The sequence below is a fragment of the Somniosus microcephalus genome, chromosome 1 (genome assembly GCF_052327205.1).
Source record: "Somniosus microcephalus isolate GS21.2 chromosome 1, FLI_Smic_1.0, whole genome shotgun sequence".
Taxonomy (NCBI): Eukaryota; Metazoa; Chordata; class Chondrichthyes; order Squaliformes; family Somniosidae; genus Somniosus; species Somniosus microcephalus.
The window spans coordinates 186,329,171-186,346,460 of record NC_140987.1 but is presented as its reverse complement, the minus strand read 5'-3'; the positions used below and the strand labels follow the sequence as shown (position 1 = coordinate 186,346,460).

The following is a 17,290-nucleotide window of genomic DNA, read 5'->3' as shown; positions in this document are numbered from 1 at the left end:
AGGGGATCTCATTGAAACTTATAAAATTCTAACAGGACTAGACAGGCTCGATGCAGGAAGGATGTTCCCGATGGCGGGGGAGTCCAGAACCAGGGATCACAGTCTAAAGATAAGGGGTAAGCCATTTAGGACAGAGATGAGGAGGAATTTCTTCACTCAGAGAGTGGTGAACCTGTGGAATTCTCTACCACAGAAGGCAGTTGAGGCCAATTTATTAAATATATTCAAGAAGGAGTTAGATATATTTCTTAAGGCTAAAGGGATCAAGGGATATGGGGAGAAGGCAGGGACAGGGTACTGAGTTTGGATGATCAGCCATGATCTCATTGAATGGCGGAGCAGGCTCGAGGGGCCGAATGGCCTACTCCTGCTCCTATCTTCTATTTTGCCTTAATTGTATCAATTAGTCTCGTCGTGCGCGCGGCCTGCTGCATTGCCTGGGAGCGGGTCTGTTGGTCTGCACTGATGAGGTCATTGCTGCACTTGTTTTTAAGGGCTCCATGTAACCTCAGCCTCTCATTTCTCATTACTGCTGCAGCTGGAATGGGCCAAGGTGACCATGAGTGCTGTGAAAGCCAAGGCTGCTCCCCGATTCACTGAGGAGTCCCTGCAAACTCTTGTGCAGGGAGTAAGAGGAAGCAGGGAGATTCTGTTCCCTCCTGATGGCCGGAGGAAGCCTCCTCAGCAGACAAAGGCAGCCTGGCTGCAGATTGCTGAGGAGGTAAGTGCAAGGGCGCTATATCCACGCACCTGGGTCCAGTGCCGAAAACGCTTTAATGACCTTGTGCGAACAACAAAACTGAGCATCCCATCACATTTACCTTCAAACTGCTTCCCTTCTCTACTCATCACCAGCATTTTGCATTGTCAGCCTGCTCCTCCACATCCCACCTTACCCTTACTTCCCTTGCACCCTTACCTCTCTATCTCTCTCTCTATACTGAATCACTTCACTATTCTACTATGCAGCCCTCACACTCGCTCTCACTGTTATGCAATGACAACTAACAACGCACAGGGAGGCACCTTCCTCTTGCCACCTCACTCCATCTTGGTCTCCCTCTAAGCTTCTAGGTTTTGGATTCTTCACACTCACGCCATCACTCTCGTTGAAACTCCACTTGTGTCCCTCCTTGCAGGAAAAGCTAGTCCACAATAAGAGGGAAAGAGCAAAGACTGGAGGAGGCACACCATCCCTGGCCACATTAACAAACGCTGAGGAGGCTGCTCACGACATCGTGGGAGGTGGCGAGGAGCTGGAAGTGGGGGAAGGAGAGATGGGCGCATTTGAGGAAGCTGGTGACAGAATGCATTTTCATCCCTCGCATTTACAATTCATGATTGACTGCAATGGCACATGATGCTCATAGAGATTGACTTCTGATCATCTGCACAAAAGGATTTGTCTGCTACCTGAAAATCTGATGTCTAACTCATGCCTTTACTCTTTCACAGGACCATTGAGAGCCCCCCTCCTCACTGTCCAGGAGGAAGAGCCGGACGACTCCTCAGAGGAACCTGGAGCCTCAGAGGGAGCAGCATCACCAGGACTCAGTGCACCCAGCACCAGCGCAGACACGCACACCTCGGCGGGGCCTGCGCGACATAGAGTAGTGTTGTCACCTGGTGTATCACAGATCACAAGTGAGCATCAGCAGATGGTGGAGACAGTGACAGCAGTGGAGAGTCCTCGTCGGAGGCCGCAGGACTCTCCTAGCTCTGTTCAGATGCATGTAGACGCTGTGCCTCTGGGGCCATCCAGAAAGAGAGCGGTGCTGAAATTCCAGGAACAAGCGCAGAGTCTCTGACAGGGTTTGCATCCAGGGTAACTGCGAGTGTGGAGAGAATGGAGGAGTCCATCTCAAACATGAGCACTGCCTTTGTGGAGGCAATGGCGCATGACCGTTCTGCCATGGAGAGGGTGGCAACCACCATGGAGAACATAAATCGCCAGACTAATGAAAACATGGTGACTCTTCAAAATAGATTGTCTGCAATGGAGGAGAGATGGACATCTATTGAGGAGAGACACCAGAGCTTCATGGACGTCCTTGTTATGAGGACTGCCAGTACAGAGACAAGTCCTCATGGTCCTACTGATATGCAGCAAGGTGCTCTCCAGCCACTTGCTAGCACTGAAGTGCGGCTGACCCATGAGAGAGATGTTGGTGGCAGGCAACAAAGAAGTGTGGGCTCCTCTCCAAGCACTCACACGACCATGCCACTGCAGAACCCTCGGCCAGAGCCCCAGATTCCACACCAAACTGAGATGGCCGTCTCAGCCCCTGCATAGCTGCAGGAAGAGCAAACTGTAGAGGCACCCTCCCAGGCTCCTAAACCCAGAGGAGGCCCGCCAAAGGCATCTAGGCAGGTGCAGCATCAAAGTGAGCAAGGTGCCTCTATATCTGCTGAAGCCTCCGGGGAAGTACCACATAGAAGCATGCGAAAGAGGAAGTTAACACACAAATATTCACAAGGGTAGTCACTTGGGTGTTTTATTGTGCTGTAAATTATCGAGTGTCCTCCTTTTGTGATGTCATTGAACAAAAGTGATGGCAAAGAGTTGAGGTTCTGGTCTATGTGCTCTGGGAAATGGAAGTTGCACAGTGAGGGTCAGGGCTAATTCCATTTATAATGACGGTTGTGACAGTGATCGGAAAGCGCCGTTTATTGGACAGATGATGTATGGTGTGTTAAGAATCTCGACCTTATCTTCATCTCCATGTGCCAGCCACCTGTGTTTGAAGTGTAAGCTCATGTGAATCTGGCATGGATGAGTGCATCCCTTGCCTGACGGCCAACAATGTGGTCGCCTGCTGCTGGATTGGCCACATCTGGCCCTACAAGGCGCTGCTCCCCGTCCTCCTCCTCGTCCTCTTCCTCGTCCTCTTCATCTTCCTCCAAGGAGGCAGTGTGCTGAGCCACTTGTTCATCCTGCAGCACTAAGCCGCGCTGCTCTTCCTCCGAACCTGACGACCAGGATGAGAGGATGTAAATGGTTCCCATCCCATTGTTACAGATTTCAGTTGAGGCAAGAAGCTTGCAAGTGCACACTCAAAGTGGCCTGAAATTATTCCAATCAGTTCACACAGCAGATGTGTGTCAGCTTGACCAGTCACAAGGTCAGTAGATTCGCAAAATCTTATCTCAAACCTCCAACAACAAAGTTGTTGCATTTGAATGCCAACCATGTTACAGGAGCGCTTTTAAAGTTCTGCACCAATAATGACTACAGATCATGTCCTCCACCAACTCGTCTCCTTGCAGCTGGACTGTTTCTGACACGATGGGAAACAGGAGCCAGAGGCCCGGAAATGGGAAACCTCTATCAAAATAGGATTATCAAGGCAGTTAACAGGCTCGTAACTGCCTTAACTACCTGTCCCACCGGTTGGAGTCAGGTCAGTTTGGGAACAGCTGAACACTCACAAAAATCGCGTGGGGGCGAGATGGAGGCGAATTGAGTGTCTGAAGCCATTTTTTTCCGATTTTAGCAGCTGACCCACCTCCAAACCCACCTCCTCAGGGCTGTTAAAATCGAGCCCTTAGTGTCTGTTTTTTGTGTTCCTTTACCTATTCTACTGCTTCTACCCCAGTGGCTGCAGCATGACTGGTGGAAGGCTGCTGACTTTCAGTGGGGGAGACTGCAGATGGCCATGCAGGACAACCTCGAGCAGCTCTGGGCCTAGAAGGCCCGGCTGTAGACTGCACCACCTCGGCATGGGCGGCAGCAGTCTAGGCTGGCTGACAGGCAACTGCAATGGCTGTGGCGGAGTGGTAGTGGTGGGACTAGAAATGCTGTCATCCTCAGAGAGGAAAGCAGGTTTGTGTCCCACATAGCCTCAGCATTTCTAGCCATCTGTTGGAGGACAGATTGCTGGAATCCTATGAGACCCTACAAGCCCCTTTCCACACTCGTAAACCCAGCCATGATGGCAGCAGCCTGTACTTGTGTGGTAGCAGGCTGATCCTGCATGAGAGCAGCCTGAGCTTCCACTGTAGCACTCAGACATTGGGTTGCTTCCGCCTGTGCTGCAATGGAAGCTGAGACATCGCCCATCACACCCCCAGCATCATGGTTGGCACCACAAGTTCCCTAATGGAGCTGCCCATCATTTCCATCCTGGAAATCATGGGCTCCAAGCTCCGCGCAAAGCCCCATGCAATGTTGGAGCCAAACCCCTCCATGCTTCTTGACAGTGATGAGGCTCTCTGACAGGTCTGCCATTGCACCAAGCATTTCTGTATGCGTGCCCAACACCCTTCTTCTGAAGGCTGCCCCATCGAAGTCCTCATCTGAGTCCTGTGCAGCAGAACTTGTGAGCAACCTTGCCCTCTGGGGAGCTGGCACCTGCGCTACCCTTTCCCCGGCCTGGCTGCAGCCCACTCGTGTCCGGTGATTCACCACGTGCAGGTCCCGACTCTATACTACCCTCTAAGGTTTGCACAGTGCCATTTTCTGAGCTGGTGCCTAGAGTGTCAGATTGAGTGACGGTGCCTCTTCTTCTCCATCACTCTCCTCCTCTAATTCTTGCTGCAGAGGTTGGGCTGCTGGCAGTTCTTGGGTATCTGAAAGGGGAAAGGCAGAAGGGTCGGGTTGTGGTGAGGGGAGGAGGGGGGCGGGGAAGCAAGATGTCCATACTTACACCATCAGTAACTTGTAAGTGAGAAGAGATTGTGGGATGAGGGGGAAGTGGGATGTGTGAAGAAGGATTAGGTATGAGCATACCATCATCATCAATGGTTTCAGCCTTGCCCTGCGACACGGCCTCAGTGACACCCCCACCAATTATCTCCAACACATGAGGGGTGAGGTTGTGCAGACGTGCATGCCCCCCGCCTGTTTGTTGCTGCTCTCTCCGATTGTGAGCGACCTTGGCCTGCAAGAGAAAGGGAATGTGATGCAATGTGTTTGGGTGATTAGCTTGTCATCATTGAATAGCTGACAGTATGTGAAAGGTGTGAGATGTGGGTGTGAGGCTTGCAGCAGTGGTAAGTGTGAGGGTGAGGTGAAGCTATAATTGGGAGATATGAGTCGTGATTGCTAGAGATTGTTGGTAGGTGAGTGATGGGGGTGTGGTGCATTGAGCAGTGTGTGAGGCTGGTGGTGCAGCTGGTGGGATATGGCATTTGAAGGGGGTGCATGAACGGAGAGACCTGGGGATATATGTGCACAAATCGTTGAAGGTGGCAGGGCAGGTTGAGAAAGCGGTTAAAAAAGCATACAGGATACTGGGTTTCATAAATAGAGGCATAGAGTACAAAAGCAAGGAAGTTATGATGAACCATTATAAAACACTGGTTCAGCCTCAACTGGAGTACTGTGTCCAATTCTGGGCACCGCACTTTAGGAAGGATGTGAAGGCCTTAGAGAGGGTGCAGAAAAGATTTACGAGAATGATTCCAGGGATGAGGGACTTCAGTTACATGGATAGTAGACTAGAGAGGCTGGGGTTGTTCTCCTTAGAGCAGAGAAGGTTGAGAGGAGATTTGATAGAGGTATTCAAAATCATGAGGGGTATGGACAGAGTAGATAGAGAGAAACTGTTCCCATTGGTGGAAGGGTCGAGAACCAGAGGACACAGATTCAAGGTGATTGGCAAAAGAACCAAATGCGACATGAGTAAAATCTTTTTTACGCAGCAAGTGGTTAGGATCTGGAATGCACATCGGGGCTTATCACTATATGCTGGAGGCAAATAAAGGCAAAACAATGTTGGAATTTCAGGTAATATGGTCATTCTCTTTTCTCTGCCTCTCACTTTTTATGGCTGATTTTCTTGACTTCTGCCCCCCAATAATGCCTTTTCTTGGGCATAAAGACACTTTTTTTACACAGCGAGTGGTTAGGATCTGGAATGCACTGCCTGAGAGGATGGACGAGGCAGACTCAATCACAGCTTTCAAAAGGGAATTGGATAAGTACCTGAAGGAAAAAAATTTGCAGAGCTACAGGGAAAGGGCAGGGGAGTGGGACTAGCTGAAGTGCTCTTGCAGAGAGCCGGCATGGGCTTGACGGGCCGAATGGCCTCCTTCTGTGCTGTAATCATTCTATGATTCTATGATTCTATTCACTCACCTTGACCACTCGAGTGAGGCCATTAAACTTATGGATCACTGTGTCCAGGTCCTGGCGGCAACACTGGTGGCACTGATGACTTCTGTTATTTCCTCTCACTGCCTTTTTACAGTGTGGCTGGAAGGCCTCTTGCCCTCCTGCGGGTACAGGACCTGTCTCCTCCTGTACATCCCCTGCACCAAGGCCTCCAGTGCTGCATTGAAGAACCGAGGTGCACGCTCTCTCCCCTCTTGAGACGTATTTATTGTTCGAGCTCCACTAAGAATGACTAGCTCCAAGAACAATGACCAGCACAACAAAAATGACCAGCTCCACCAACAATGAGGTCCTTCTGATTCAGAGCACCTCTCCATTAAGAAGTGCAGACCAGCCTGTGACTTTGCAGGTAACCTTTAAATGAGAGCAGACTGCATAGGATTCGCTGTTCAGCGCAATTCCAACCAGCAGTGCATTTAGTGCTGAGCTCAACGCTCCAATCATTATAATGAGAGGGCAGCACAAATTTTGTGTGCTGCCTGCACTACTTTCGATGGACGCGGGCAGTTCGCGCATCGTGATCCCTGCGTCTGTTTTCCAGCCTAATTGAATTTAGCCCCCCTAGTGTCTCTGCTCCTCTACTCTTCAAAGTTTTACCATTTAGTGTATATTTCTTTTCCTTATTCTTCCTTCCAAAATGTATGCTTGGTAACATGCTAAATATAAATGGGTCTCCTCTAAGTTGATCAATTTCCTTTGGTGCTTCACCTGCTCCGCCACATCAACAAAAACCCCGTTTCTGCTGAACTTCAGCTGAAGTTATGCCAGCGGAATGGGAGAAGCCCCAAGGATATTCCTGGCTCATGTTAATATTTAAGAATAGATTCGATAGGTGATTGAAGGAAAGGAGAATAAAGAGAAATGGGAAAAAGATGGGCACATGGGATTAAAACGAATGCTCACACAGAGGATAATCACAGACTGGTTGGGTCAAATGGCCAGTGCCTATGTTGTATAATTTCTATGTAATTCTCTATGCAAAGTGAATCTTTGTTTAGCTAACAAAATTGCACCTAGTGCATTGAGAACAGCTGAACTAGGTTTGTACAAGATACAATTATGACATAAATAACATAACATAGCAATAACAATGATAATACAAACACTATGGCATGAACAAATAACATGATTAGAATGCTATATGATGGGTACCAGGCTTTATGTGGTTTCTTTGTGCAGATTATTCCTAATTATTACACTGTCTTGTACATATTACTGCCGTTCACATGTCGCTGTGGCAACGGAGAGATTTTGTGAAGATAATGGTCTCCACGGCCAGTCCAGGTGTTGGTTGCTGACATTTGTGCTGCCAGGAGGAAGTTTTATGTAGGAAAAGCACATGTTATCTTGATCATGGTTATAAATTCCTGTCCTGAATGAATTGTGCTAGGTTGCTAAATTTGTGCACAATCCCAACCAATTGGGATCACACATGTTCTGTTCACACATTTGAACACTGTCAGATCCTGACCCAATCTGACTGAGAGCCAGTGTCAGAATTTCTTTCTTTTCTTTGTGGAACCGCAACTCACGTCCAGATTCCCTGGCTTTCTCTAGGTCTTTGATTGAAGACTGGAGCTCCTGAGAGATAATTTCTGGTATCTTCTTCTCCTTCAAAATCCAATCTAGTGCCATCTGACTTCGCATACAGTCATCCAAAGATTGTTTGGAATAATAGGAAATTACATCCTGTGGAAAGGAAAAGACCAGTACACTTTAAAACAAATAGTGCATTCATTATGTAATATTGGCACTATAACCTATGGTATAAAAATAAATTAGGAAAGTTTTGATATTTTGTGCCCTTATAATAACAGATTTTGATATAAAGTAAGATGATAACAAACATGTTTCACAGTACATATTTATAAAATGGTTATTGTTCTAACCAGAGGAGGCGGACCTGTGTGGGAGCGGCAGCGGGACCTGAGAGAAGGCGGAGTGGCCATAAAGGAGCGCTGCAGAGGAGTGCTGTGAGTTGGGAAAGAGTCCGAGAGCGGGAGCAGTCAAACAACAACTGCGAAACCGCTAAAGTGACGTCACAACCAGGGAAGGAGCTGATTGATAAGTAGGATATGGTGAGTATTTCTACAGTCCAGTCGTTGAAGTAAAAGTAATGTCTCTAGTTTAGAGTTAGTAGTGTTTAAAGTGAAGTAAGGTCCCTAGTGTATTTAATATTCTTTAATTTAAAGGAAGTAAAGGGAGTAAGTTAAGGTTAGGACATGGCAGGGCAGCTCGGCAGCGTGGAGTGCTCCTCCTGTGCTATGTGGGAAGTCAGGGACACTTTCGGTGTCCAAGGCGAACACATGTGCAGGAAGTGTCTCCAGCTGCAGCTACTCGAAATCCGCATTTCGGAGTCAATGTGGAGCATCCGCGAAGCTGAGATCTTCGTGCATAGCATGTTTAACGAGGTGGTCAGACCACAGGTAAAGAGTGCACAGGCAGACAGGGAATGGGTGACCGCCAGACAGAGTAAAAGAACTAGGAAGATAGTGCAGGAGTCCCCTGGACCCATCTCCTTCTCCAACAGATTTTCCATTTTGGATACTGCTGGGGGAGATGGTTTCTCAGGGGAATGCAGCAAGAGCCAAGTCCATGGCACTATGAGTGGCTCAGCTGCACAGGAGGGGAGATAAAAGAGTGGGAGAGCAATAGTGATAGGGGATTCTATCGTAAGGGGAACAGATAGGCGTTTCTGTGGCCACCCTGGTGCCAGGGTCAAGGATGTCACTGAGCGGCTGCAGGGCATTCTGAAGGGGGAGGGCGAACAGTCAGAGGTCGTGGTTCACATTGGTACCAACGACATAGGTAGAAAGAGGGATGAGGCCCTGCAACAAGAATTTAGGGAGCTAGGTAGCAGATTAAAAAGCCGGACCTCAAAGGTTGTAATCTCTGGATTACTCCCGGTGCCACGTGCTAGTAAATATAGGAATAGGAGGATAGAGCAGATGAATGCGTGGCTAAAGAGTTGGTGCAGGAGGGAGGGCTTTAGTTTCCTGGGTCACTGGGTCTGCTTCTGGGGAAGGTGGGACCTGTACAAGTCGGACGGGTTGCACCTGAACCGGAACGGGACCAACATCCTTGCGGGGAGGTTTGCTAGTACTGTTTTGGGGGGGTGTGGTTTAAACTAACTTGGCTGGGGGATGGGATATGGAGTGGAGCTATAGTGGGGGGTGATGCACAGCCAAATATAGAGGAAAAAACAAGTTAGCCTGGAAGGCAGAGCAAATATGTAATGGCACAAGGGAGTATGGCAAGGCTGGATGGCATTTATTTGAATGCAAGGAGTCTTGCGAGTAAGGCAGATGAATTGAAGGTGTTGATGAACACATGGGAGTATGATATTGTTGCTATCACAGAGACATGGTTGAGGGAGGGGCAGGACTCGAGCGGCAGAGCGGGGCTATAAAAGGCCCCAGAGACCAGGTAAGGCCTCACAGCGTCTGCGGGAATCTCGAGTGGCAGAGTGGGGCTATAAAAGGCCCCAGAGACCAGGTAAGGCCTCACAGCGTCGGCGGGAATCTCGAGCGGCAGAGCGGGGCTATAAAAGGCCCCAGAGACCAGGTAAGGCCTCACAGCGTCGGCGGGAATCTCGAGCGGCAGAGCGGGGCTATAAAAGGCCCCAGAGACCAGGTAAGGCCTCACAGCGTTGGCGGGAATCTCGAGCGGCAGAGCGGGGCTATAAAAGGCCCCAGAGACCAGGTAAGGCCTCACAGTGTCGGCGGGAAACTCGAGTGTCAGAGCGGGCTATAAAAGGCTCCAGAGACCCGGGGAAGGCCTCACAGTCTCCAAACTTGGAACTCGGAGGGAAGGAGAGAGGTAAAAAGTAATCCAAGTGTGACATCACCAGAAAGCGGGTAAGTGATTGGTTGGTAAGTATTTCTTTCTTTTTAAGCTTAAATCTCGTTGGTTTATAGTTTCTAAGGTGTGATATTCACCATCTAGAATCGGGGCAGAGGGTATTTAAGAATAATATTAATAAATTTAATTAATTACATAGAATGGGAGATCAGGTGATGTGTTGCTGCTGCAATATGTGGGAGCTGGTGGACACCATTGATGCTCACGGTGATCACACTTGCAGTAAGTGTTGGCTGCTCGAGGAATTCCGGCTCCGTGTTGAAGAGCTGGAGTCCGAGCTTCAAACACTGAGACACACCAAGGAGGGGGAGAGTTACCTGGACTCTGTGTATCACGAGGTATTCATACCAATTAGATTAATTAATTCAGATGTAGCCCGTGGCCAGGGTCAGGATGGTGTGACTAGAAGTGAGGCAGGTACGGGGATCCAGGAGGTAGTGTTGGAGGAGCCGCAGCCCTTGCACTTGTCCAACAGGTTCGAGGCTCTTACTCCCTGTGAGGATGGGAACAGGGACTGCGGGGAGGATGAGCAACCTGTCCACAGCACCGTGGAGCGGGGGGCCATTCAAGTGGGGGGAGTTAAAAGAAATGTTGTAGTGGTAGGGGATAGTATCGTTAGGGGGATAGATAGAGTTCTTTGCAGCCGACAGCGAGAGTCCCGAAGGCTGTGTTGCCTGCCTGCTGCCAAGGTTAAGGACATCTCCTCTGGACTGGAGAGAAACTTGGAGTGGGAGGGGGAGGATCCAGTTGTCGTGGTCCATGTTGGTACCAACGACATAGATAGGACAAGGAAGGAGGTTCTGCTGAGGGAGTTTGAGCAGCTAGGGGCCAAATTAAAAAGCAGAACCACAAGGGTAATAATCTCTGGATTATTACCTGAGCCACGAGCGAATTTGGCTAGGACAAATAAAATTAGAGAGTTAAATGCGTGGCTCAAAGACTGGTGTGGGAGAAATGGGTTTTGCTTCCTGGGACACTGGCACCAGTACTGGGGCAGGAGGGAGCTGTTCCGTTGGGACGGGCTTCACTTGGCCAGTGCTGGGACTAGAGTCCTGGCGGATCATATAACTAGGGCTGTAGAGAGGGCTTTAAACTAACTAGTGGGGGGGAGGTTCCTAGAGAGCAAATAATAAAAATGACAACAGAGAAGGTCATAGACTTAGGTAGCAGTGGGGAAATTAAAAACCAGAGCGTGTCAGGAAGGGGCAGAAGATATGAAGTAAAAGGTAAAGTAATAAAAAGGGCAAAAGCAGGAACTAAGTGTCACAAAACATTTTTGAAAGTTCTCTATCTGAATGCACGTAGCATTCGTAACAAAACAGACGAGTTAATGGCACAAATAACTACATATGGGTATGATCTTGTGGCCATTACAGGAACATGGCTGCAGGGTGACAATGCCTGGGAATTAAACATACCAGGTTATTTAACGATCAGGAAGGACAGGCAGGAAGGAAGGGGAGGTGGGGTGGCTATGTTAATAAACGAAGGAATCACTGTAATACAGAGAAATGATATTGGGTCAAAAGATCAGGATAATGAAACAGTTTGGGTGGAGGTAAGGAATAATAAGGGGAAAAAAACACTAGTGGGCGTAGTCTATCGGCCTCCGAACAGTGGCAACTCTGTTGGACGGAGTATCAATCAGGAAATAGTTGAGGCTTGTAATAAGTGACCATCTGTAATTATGGGGGATTTTAACTATCATATTAATTGGACAAATCAAATTGGGCAGGGCTGCCTTGAGGATGAGTTCATTGAGTGTATTAGGAATGGGTTTCTTGAGCAGTATGTAACTGAACCGACCAGGGGGCAAGCAACCTTAGATCTGGTCCTGTGTAACGAGACAGGATTAATTAAAAATGTCCTAGTAAAGGATCCCCTTGGAATGAGTGACCATAACATGGTTGAATTCCATATTCAATTAGAGGGTGAGAAGGTTGGATCTCAAACAAGCGTGCTAAGCTTGAATAAAGGAGACTATGAAGGTATGAGAGTGGAATTGAGTAGAGTGGATTGGGAAAATAGATTAAAGGGTAAGACGATACATGATCAGTGGTGTACATTTAAGGAGTTATTTTACAACTTTCAAAAAAATTATATTCCACTGAGAAGAAAAGGGTGTAAAAGAAAAGACAGCCATCCGTGGCTAAGTAAAGAAATTAGGATAGTATTCGACTAAAAACAAGGGGATATAAGGTAGCCAAATCTAGTGGGAGGATAGAGGATTGGGAAAACTTTAAAAGAGAGCAAAAAATAACAATAAGATTGATTAAGAAAGGGAAGATAGATTATGAAAGTAAATTAGCAAAAAATATAAAAACAGATAGTGAGAGTTTTTATAGTTATATAAAAAGAAAAAGGGTGGCTAAATTAAATGTTGGTCCCTTAGAGGATGAGACCGGGAAATTAATGGTGGGAAATATGGAGATGGCAAAAACACTGAATGAATATTTTATATCAGTCTTTACAGTAAAAGACACTAAGAATATCCCAACACTGGACAAACAGGGGGCTAAAGGGGGGGAGGAGCTAAACACGATCAAAATCACTAAGGAAGTGGTACTCGGTAAAATAATGGGACTCAAGGCGGATAAATCACCTGGACCTGATGGCTTACATCCTAGGGTCTTGAGGGAAGTGACGGTAGGGATTGTGGATGCATTGGTAATAATTTTCCAAAACTCCCTGGACTCAGCAATGGTCCCGGCAGACTGAAAAACTGCTAATGTAATACCCTTATTTAAAAAGGGCAGTAGACAGAAGGCTGGAAACTATAGACCGGTTAGCCTAACATCTGTGGTAGGTAAAATTTTGGAGTCCATTATTAAGGAGACAGTAACAGGACATTTGGATAATCATAATTTAATAGGACAAAGTCAGCATGGTTTTATGAAGGGGAAGTCATGTTTGACAAATTTGCTGGAGTTCTTTGAGGAAGTAACATATAGGGTGGATAAAGGGGAACCAGTGGACGTAGTGTATTTAGACTTCCAAAAGGCATTTGACAAGGTGCCACACAAAAGATTATTGCTTAAGATAAAAAATCATGGGATTGGGGGTAATATTCTGGCATGGATAGAGGATTGGCTATCTAACAGAAGGCAGAGAGTTGGGATAAATGGTTCATTCTCAGACTGGCAATCAGTAACTAATGGTGTTCCGCAGGGGTCAGTGCTGGGTCCCCAACTCTATACAATCTATGTTAACGATTTGGAGGAGGGGACCGAGTGTAACATATCAAAGTTTGCAGATGATACTAAGATGGGAGGGAAAGTAGTGAGTGAGGAGGACATAAAAAACCTGCAAGGGGACATAGACAGGCTAAGTAAGTGGGCAGAGATTTGGCAGATGGAATACAATACTGGAAAGTGTGAGGTTATGCACTTTGGCAGGAAAAATCGTAGAGCAAGTTATTATCTTAATGGCAAGAAACTGGAAAGTACTGAAGTACAAAGGGATCTGGGGGTCCTGGTGCACGAAACTCAAAAGGTTAGTATGCAGGTGCAGCAAGTGATTAAGAAGGCCAATGGAATGTTGGCTTTCATTGCTAGGGGGATAGAATATAAAAATAGGGAGGTATTGCTTCAGTTGTACAAGGTATTGGTGAGACCGCACCTGGAATAGTGCGTACAGTTTTGGTGTCCATACTTAAGAAAGGACATACTTGCTCTCGAGTCAGTACAAAGAAGGTTCACTCGGTTAATCCCGGGGATGAGGGAATGGACATATGAGGAGAGGTTGAGTAGATTGGGACTCTACTCATTGGAGTTCAGAAGAATGAGAGGCGATCTTATTGAAACATATAAGATTGTGAAGGGGTTGGATCGGGTGGATGTGGGGAGGATGTTCCCGATGATGGGTGAAACTAGAACTAGGGGGCATAGTCTTAGAATAAGAGGCTGCTCTTTCAAAACTGAGATGAGGAGGAACTACTTCACTCAGAGGGTGGTAGGTCCATGGAATATGCTGCCCCAAAAAGCTGTAGAAGCTACATCATTACATAAATTTAAAACAGAAATAGACAGTTTCCTAGAAGTAAAGGGAATTAAGGGTTACGGGGAGCGGGTAGGAATTTGGACATGAGTCTAGGTCCGGATCGGTCATGGCCCTGTGGGTAGCGAAGCGGGCCCAGGGGCCGTGTAGCCGGATCCTGCTCCTATTTCGTGTGTCTAATTCTGTTAGATTCAGGAGATGGTTCTGTGATAGTGGATTGGCGGTTAGGATCAGATCAGCCATGATCTTATTGAATGGCGGAGCAGGCTCGAGGGGCCGATTGGCCTACTCCTGCTCCTATTTCTTATGTTCTTATGTTCTTATGTTAGGACTGGCAGCTCAATATTCTGGGGTATAGAATCTTCAGGCGAGACAGAGGGGGGTGTAAAAGAGAAGGGGGTGTCGCAATATTAATCAAGGAGTCAATTACTGCTGTAAGGAGGGATGATATCTTAGCAGGTTCCTCTAATGAGGCCATATGGGTAGAACTTAAAAACCAAAAGGGGGCAAGCACTTTGCTGGGAGTGTACTATCGGCCCCCAAACAGTCAGTGGGAGAGAGAGGAACAGATATGTAGGCAAATCTCAGAGAAGTGTAGAAATAATAGGATAATAATAGTAAGGGATTTCAACTTCCCCAATATTAACTAGGAGAGTCAGAGTGTGAAAGGCTTAGAGGGTGCTGAATTCTTAAAGTGCGTCCAGGAGAGCTTTTTGAGCCAGCATGTAGAAAGTCCTACAAGAGAGGGGGCGGTACTGGACCTAATTCTAGGGAATGTAGCCGGGCAAGTGGTAGAAGTGTCAGTAGGAGAGCATTTTGGTGACAGTGACCATAATTCGGTGAGATTTAAGGTAGTCATGGAAAAGGACAAAATGGACCGGAAATAAAGGTTCTAAATTGGGGGAAGGCCGATTTTAATATGATAAGGCAGGATCTGGCCAAAGTGGATTAGGATAAGCTACTTGTAGGAAAATCCACATCAGAGCAGTGGGAGTCTTTCAGAAAGGAAATAGAGAGAGAACAACACCAACATGTTCCCGTAAAGGTCAAGGGTGGGACCAACAAACCCAGGGAACCCTGGATGTCAAGGGATATACAAGAATGGATTAGGAAAAAAGGGGAGGCTTTTGGCAGATACAAAGGACTAAAAACAGTGGAAGCCCTAGAGGAGTATAGAAAGTGCAGTGGGGTGCTTAAAAAAGAAATTAGGAGAGTGAAGAGGGGGCATGAAAAAACACTGGCGGGCAAAATAAAGGAAAATCCCAAGGTGTTTTATAAGTATATTAAGGGCAAGAGGATAACCAGGGAAAGAGCAGGGCCCATTAGGGACCAAAGTGGCAATCTGAGTGTAGAGCTGGATGATGTGGGTGAGGTTTTAAATGAATATTTTGCATCTGTGTTCACTGTGGAGAAGGACGATGTAGGCATAGAAATCAGGCAGGGGGATTGTGATATACTTGAACAAATTAGTATTGAGAGGGAGGAGGTACTAACGGTTTCAGCAGGCTTAAAAGTGAATAAATCCCCAGGCCCAGACGAGATGTACCCCAGGCTGCTGTGTGAGGCAAGGGAGGAGATTGCAGTGACTCTGACACAAATTTTCAGAACCTCTCTGGTCACAGGAGAGGTGCCAGAGGACTGGAGGACAGCTAACGTAGCACCTTTATTCAAGAAGGGTAGTAGTGATAAACCAGGGATTTACAGGCCAGTGAGCCTAACATCAGTGGTAGGAAAATTATTGGAAAAAATTCTGAGGGACAGAATTAGTCTCTACTTGGAGAGGCAAGGATTAATCAAGGATAGCCAGCATGGCTTTGTCAGGGGGAGATCATGTCTAACCAATTTGATTGAATTTTTCGAGGGGGTGACTAGGTGTGTGGATGAGGGTAGTGCAGTTGATGTAGTCTACATGGACTTCAGTAAGGCTTTTGACAAAGTCCCGCATGGGAGACTGATCAAGAAGGTAAGAGCCCATGGGATCCAGGGCAATTTGGCACATTGGATCCAAAATTGACTTACTGGCAGGAGGCAGAGGGTGATGGTCAAAGGTTGTTTTTGTGACTGGAAGCCTGTGTCCAGTGGTGTACCGCAGGAATCGGTGCTGGGTCCTTTGCTGTTTGTAGCGTACATTAATGATTTAGATATGAATGTAGGAGGTATGATCAGTAAGTTCGTAGATGACAAGATAATTGGTGGAGTGGTAAACAGTGAGGAGGGAAGCCTCAGGCTACAGGACGATATAGACGGGTTGGTCAGATGGGCAGAACAGTGGCAAATGGAATTAACCCTGAAAAGTGTGAGGTGATGCATTTTGGGAGGACTAACAAGGCAAGGGAATACACAATGAATGGTAGGATCCTAGGAAGGACAGAGGATCAGAGGGACCTTGGTATGCATGTACATAGACCCCTGAAGGCAGCAGGACAGATAGATAAGGTGGTTAAAAAGGCATATGGGATACTTGCCTTCGTTAGCCGAGGCATAGAATATAAGAGCAGGGAGGTTATGAAGGAGCTGTACAAAATGCTAGTTAGGCCACAGCTGGAATACTGTGTGCAGTTCTGGTCGCCACACTATAGAAAGGATGTGCTTGCATTGGAGAGGGTGCAGAGGAGATTCACCAGGACGTTACCTGGGCTGGAGCGCTTCAGCTATGAAGAGAGACTGGACAGGCTGGGGTTGTTTTCCTTAGAGCAGAGAAGGCTGAGGGGGACCTGATTGAGGTGTACAAAATTATGAGGGGCATAGATAGGGTAGATAGAAAGGAACTTTTCCCCTTAGTAGAGGGGTCAATAACCAGGGGGTATAGTTTCAAGGTGATGCGCTATCAATTACTCATAAAAGACTGAGAGTTAAGAGAGTAACTAAAGGCTTTTATTAACAAAAGAATGAAGGTCTGCCTCGAGTGGTCGACCGGTCCAGAAATACAAAGGGCTGGGGAGCAGTCACCTTTATACTAGGACTTGTGGGAGGAGTCAGCCGAGGCATGTCCAGGCATGTACACAGTGGAATACAAACAGTGGTTTACCACACAAGGTAAGGGGCAGGAGGTTTAGAGGGGATTTGCGGAAAAACTTTTTCACCCAGAGGGTGGTTGGAATCTGGAACTCACTGCCTGAAAGGGTGGTAGAGGCAGGAACCCTCACAACATTCAAGAAGCATTTAGATGAGCACTTGAAACACCATAGCATACAAGGCTACGGACCAAGTACTGGAAAATGGGATTAGAATAGATAGGGCTTGATGGCCGGCACGGACACGATGGGCTGAAGGGCCTCTTTCTGTGCTGCATAACTCTATGACTCTATGACTCTATTT

General features: G+C 47.2%; 1 protein-coding gene across 2 annotated transcripts in view; it reads right to left on the bottom strand.

Moving 5' to 3' along the window:
* Window positions 1–254: 254 nt before the first annotated feature.
* LOC147124504 (protein limb expression 1 homolog) overlaps window positions 255–17,290 on the bottom strand; it is a 135,133-nt gene continuing 118,097 nt past the window's right edge. For both annotated transcript variants that reach the window (XM_085988096.1, XM_085988089.1), the window contains one exon: window positions 255–7,804. In XM_085988096.1, coding sequence (XP_085844222.1) covers window positions 7,502–7,804 — 303 coding nt within the window. In that variant the 3' untranslated portion in view covers window positions 255–7,501. The remainder of the gene's footprint in view (window positions 7,805–17,290) is intronic.